Genomic DNA, 5,042 nt, shown 5'->3' with positions numbered 1-5,042 from the left:
CTAGTGGCCGTGGACTTTAATGCAGGCAAACTTAAATCTGTTTTACCTCATTTCTACCAACATGTCACATGTGCAACCAGAGGGTGAAAAGAACTAACTCTAGACCACCTTTACTCCACCCACACACAAAGACGCATACAAAGCTCTCCCTCGCCCTTCATTTGGGAAATCAGACCATAATTCTATCCTCCTGAAACCTGCTTACAAGCAAAAACGAAAAGCAAGTAGTACCAGTGACTCACTCAATACGGAAGTGGTCAGAGGGCGCGGATGCTATGCTACAGGGCTGTTTTGCTAGCACATATTTTCTGGGATACATCCAATGGCATTGAGAAGTACACCACCTCAGTCGCCGGCTTCATCAATAAGTACATCGGCGACATCATCTGAACAGTGACCATTCGTACATTTCCCAACCAGAAGCCATGGGTTACAGGCAACATCTGCACCGAGCTAAAGGCTAGAGCTGCCGCTTTCAAGGAGTGGGATCCTAATCCGGACACTTATTAGAAATCCAGCTATGCCCTCAGACGAACAATCAAACAGGCAAAGCAACAATACAGGAGTTTGAATCCTACCACACCGGCTACTACACCGGCTCAGTTGGGGCAGGACTTGAAAAATATTACGGACTACAAAGGGAAACACAGCCGCGAGCTGCCCAGTGACGCGAGCCTACCAGAGGAGCTAAATTACTTCTATGCTCGTTCGAGGCAAGTAACACTGAAGCATGCATGAGAGCATCAGCTGTTCCCGGACGACTGTGTGATCACGCTCTCCGTAGCTGCGTGAGTAAAGACCTTTAAACAAGTCAACATTCACAAGGCTGCAGGTCCAGACAGATTACCAGGACGTGTACTCCGAGCATGTGCTGACCAACTGGCATTCACTGACATTTTCAACATGTCCCTGTCGGAGTCTGCAATACCAACATGTTTCAAGCAGACCACCATAGTCACTGTGCCCAAAAAACACTAAGATAACCTGCCTAAATGTCTAGCACTCACGTCCGTAGCCATGAAGGTATTTGAAAGGTTGGTATTGGCTCACACCAACACCATTATCCCAGAAACCCCAGAGCCACTCCAATTTGCATATCGCCCAACAGATCCACAGATGAGGCAATCTCTATTGCACTCCACACTGCCCTTTCCCACCTTGACCAAAGAAACACCTATGTGAGAATGCTATTCATTGACTACAGCTCAGCATTCAACACCATAGTGCCCTCAAAGCTCATCACTAAGCTAAGGACCCTGGGACTAAACACCTCCCCCTACAACTGGATCCTGGACTTCCTCACGGGCCGCCCCAGGTGGTAAGGGTAGGTATCAACACATCCGCCACGCTGATCCTCAACACGGGGGCCCCTCAGGGGTGTGTGCACAGTCCCCTCCTGCACTCCCTGTTCACTCATGACTGTATGGCCAGGCACAACTCCAACAGCATCACGTTTTCCGATGACACAATAGTGGTCGGCCTGATCATCAATAACGATGAGCCAGCCTATAGGGAGGTCAGAGACCTGGCCGTGTGATGCCAGGACAACAATCTCTCCATCTGTACTGGGTACGGCCCAAGTACATCACTGGGGCCAAGCTTCCTGCCATCCAGGACCTCTATACCAGGCGGTGTCAGAGGAAAGCCCTAGAAATTGTCAAAGACTCCAGCCACCTTAGTCATAGACTGTTCTCTCTACTACGACAAGAGGTACCAGAGTGCCAAGTCTCGATCCAAAAGGCTTCTTAACAGCTTCTAACCCCCAAGTCATATGACTCCTGAGCAGCTAATCAAAGGGCTACCCAGACCACTCTTTTACACTGCTGCTCTCCGTTTATTATCTATGCATAGTCACTTTAACTCAACCTACATGCACATATTACCTCGACTCTGTACCGGTACCCATGTATTATAGCCTTGTTATTGTTATTTTACTGCTGCTCTTTAATTATTTGTAACTTTTTTTGTAGGTATTTTTCTTAAAACTGTATTGTTGGTTAAGGGCTTGTAAGTAAGCATTTCACTGCAAGGTCTACACCGGTTGTATTCGGCGCATGTGACAAATACAATTTGATTTGAAATGGGTGTGAACAATGGGCGCGTTCGAGTGGATCAGTTGTCATGGTCACCGCCTTTCAGTGTGTTGCATTTTGGGGATAAAAAGTGTCTGACCACCAAGAAAAGCATGTGATTAAAGCTCCTGAAGTTTTGACTGTAGTCGACTGCAAGTGTCTGCAGTTGCTCTTCGCCAACTTCATCATGCAGCAATCGCCTGCATTGTTGGAGGTTCATTTGTCAACCAATCATTAGGGTTTTTGTTTGACCCACGCGAACGTGACCAAAGACGTGACTGAAACAGGAACCAACTTTACTGTAATTCAAATGAACGTGATATTTGAGGGACTCTCAACAATTGGTTTACAATGCACACATATTTTTTCAGCTTGTGAGTGTGTGATATGGGGGTTGTTTATTTCGGCATTATAAACAATGGCAACACTGCCGTGTCGCACTAAACATAGATTTTGGAAAACCACGTGTCCGATTTTCGGCTGTCACAGATGCACCTCCCCCAACTTCACTCGTCGACTTCAATCTACATCAGGATGCTTTCGCTTTACCACCCAAAACGACCCCATTATCTAAATTAAAATTGAGTGAGCTGAATATACCTTATTTGCGCCTTCCTAGTTTCCAATAATGCCCCGCCCAGTCTCTTTTGGCGACCCCGAGTATTCTATTTTATGACATCAAACCACAATGCACTGCACTGTTTGCAGTTTACCTAAAGTATCCATGGTAATAATGACTGGTTCAGCCCATTATTTAAATCCGACCGGAAGCATACGTCATTTTGGGCCAATCTTAGCGCGCTGAAGTGACATAATGGAATTTTTAGGGTTAGGAAGCAAGCAAGCAGAGGGTTGGGTGTGTGCATAGCAGTCGTTCCATTGGGAAAAAGCGCTGGACGCGGGCGAGAAGAGAAGGAAAAGCTAAGCCACTACTATTGTTTTAGCCTCAGGCATAAAAGGTAGACTAAAGGGGGACAGTCGATTAACTCGATCAGAGTTTGAAGAGAGGAGAAATACAGGAAATTAACCTGAACTGTGTTTTATTGCCTGAGTTTAACTGTTGAATCGTCTTAGTTTATGCGTGAAGCTCAACAGACCCTCATGTGAAGGGTTATAATGGAAATAACCCTCTACCCTGGTAGTGTGCTGAATACTCGAGGGATCGCAAGCCTCTATTCCTACAACAGCATGATGAAAAAAGGCATGAGTCTAAACCTGGACGACCAAAGCTCCAATCTGAAACCGAATCTCCGGGACGCAGACGGAATTCTGAACTCTTCGGACTTGGGACTCTTGAAATTGGCCACCCCGGACCTAGAACGGTTGATTATCCAATCGAATGGAATGGTTACGACGACCCCAACCTCTCAGTTCCTCTACCCGAAGTCAGCCAGCGACGAACAAGAATTCGCGGAAGGCTTCGTGAAGGCGCTGGAGGATCTTCACAAGCAGAACCAACTGAGCGAGGGGACGTGCGCACCACCGGACAGACTGGACCTAATCGGCTCCAACGCAGCCCCGGTCGGCTTGCCGTCAGATCTGCCAGTGTACACGACTTTGAACGGCTATGGAAATAGCCCATTGGGCACCACAGTGAATTATTCCACGGATACTATTCCATTCCCACCGCCACCTTCTAATCTGATGAGCGCCCATCAACAGGCGGCTGCGGCAGCGCTGTCACGACTCCAGGCGTTCAAGGACGAGCCGCAGACGGTCCCCGACATGCAGTGCTTTGTAGACAGCCCGCCGTTGTCTCCCATTGACATGGACAACCAGGAGCGCATCAAAGCAGAGAGGAAAAAGCTGCGCAACAGAATAGCGGCGTCCAAGTGCCGCAAAAGAAAGCTGGAGAGAATATCGCGTCTTGAAGACAAGGTCAAAAACTTGAAGACTCAGAACACTGAACTGGCCTCCACAGCCAGTGTGCTCAGAGAGCAGGTGGCCCAGTTGAAACAAAAGGTTATGAACCATGTCAGTAATGGATGTCAGCTTATGCCAAAACCAGTACAAGTTTACTAGAGGATTGTTTAGGCCTTTGAGGCAACCAACATTATGGGGTTAGTTATCCTCTGAGGATATTGACTAACTGAAACACAGTAGGCTATTTGCCTTTTCTCATATAATAGAATACAAATTCACACCTGAAAATCCATTAGAACTGGAACACTATGGGTCTCTTAAAAATGTTGGCTATAAGCCCGTTTTGTAGCAAACAGACCATTTTTGCTGCCCTCTGTCGGGCAACATGCTTATCAGCTCTCCAATGGACAAATTCAATACATAGCCTACAAGGATAGCATTATCTGCATGTAAACTGGACAATCTCAATGAGTGCAACTAAACACCAGGATGTCATTGAGTGCCTGTCATCCACTGTGTAATATATGCCTTACTTGTTTACAAGCACTTACCAATGACAAATGTATATTTTATTTACCAAAACGTCTTATTTTGCAAATATGAATTGTGCATGTCTTGTAAACTTGTGTACAGTAATTCTGTTCATTCTGTTGTGCAGTTCTGTGTTGTCACCATGAATGTAGCCTTCATTGTTGTTGGCCCCATGTAGCCATTTTTAATGGGATTTTATCTCTCAAAGATGTTTATTAAATTCACTGAATTATTTAATCTGTCAAGTCTTATTGTGGGCTGACTGCCCTATCACACACTGTGCCAGCTATTATTAGGGCCTCTCCCAGAGACATTAGTATAGGTGCATATACCCCCTTATTATTCTGTTGTATTACATTAGTACAATACAGGTCACCAGAATAGAAAGGGGAAAAAATAATGCTTGAACTGAACTAACTTCATCCCTAAATGCATTTGATGTACTGGGAGCTCTACACTTATGCCACCTAGTGGCTCGATGAGGGTGATTCAATTATCAGTTTGGACTAAGGGACATCGAAAGCTAAAATGTGGAGTTGCCTCAGATTCAAATAAATGTTAAGTTTATACAAATAC

At 45.8% G+C, this 5,042-nt stretch overlaps 1 protein-coding gene across 1 annotated transcript; it reads left to right on the top strand.

The window, feature by feature from the left end:
* The first annotated feature begins 2,893 nt into the window (after window positions 1–2,893).
* LOC124009478 (transcription factor jun-D-like) lies at window positions 2,894–4,703 on the top strand. Its single transcript, XM_046321296.1, has one exon. It carries the CDS (start codon window positions 3,189–3,191, stop codon window positions 4,092–4,094), a length of 906 nt encoding a protein of 301 aa, XP_046177252.1. The 5' UTR covers window positions 2,894–3,188; the 3' UTR covers window positions 4,095–4,703.
* The last annotated feature ends 339 nt before the right edge of the window (window positions 4,704–5,042 follow it).

The sequence above is a fragment of the Oncorhynchus gorbuscha genome, linkage group LG22 (assembly GCF_021184085.1).
Source record: "Oncorhynchus gorbuscha isolate QuinsamMale2020 ecotype Even-year linkage group LG22, OgorEven_v1.0, whole genome shotgun sequence".
Taxonomy (NCBI): Eukaryota; Metazoa; Chordata; class Actinopteri; order Salmoniformes; family Salmonidae; genus Oncorhynchus; species Oncorhynchus gorbuscha.
The sequence above is the reverse complement of the archived record's forward strand: the minus strand, read 5'-3'. Positions and strand labels throughout refer to the sequence as shown.

What these genes read in the sequence shown, in the direction of transcription:
- LOC124009478 (XM_046321296.1), top strand. Translation starts at nt 3,189, where the DNA reads ATGGAAATAACCCTCTACCCTGGTAGTGTGCTGAATACTCGAGGGATC.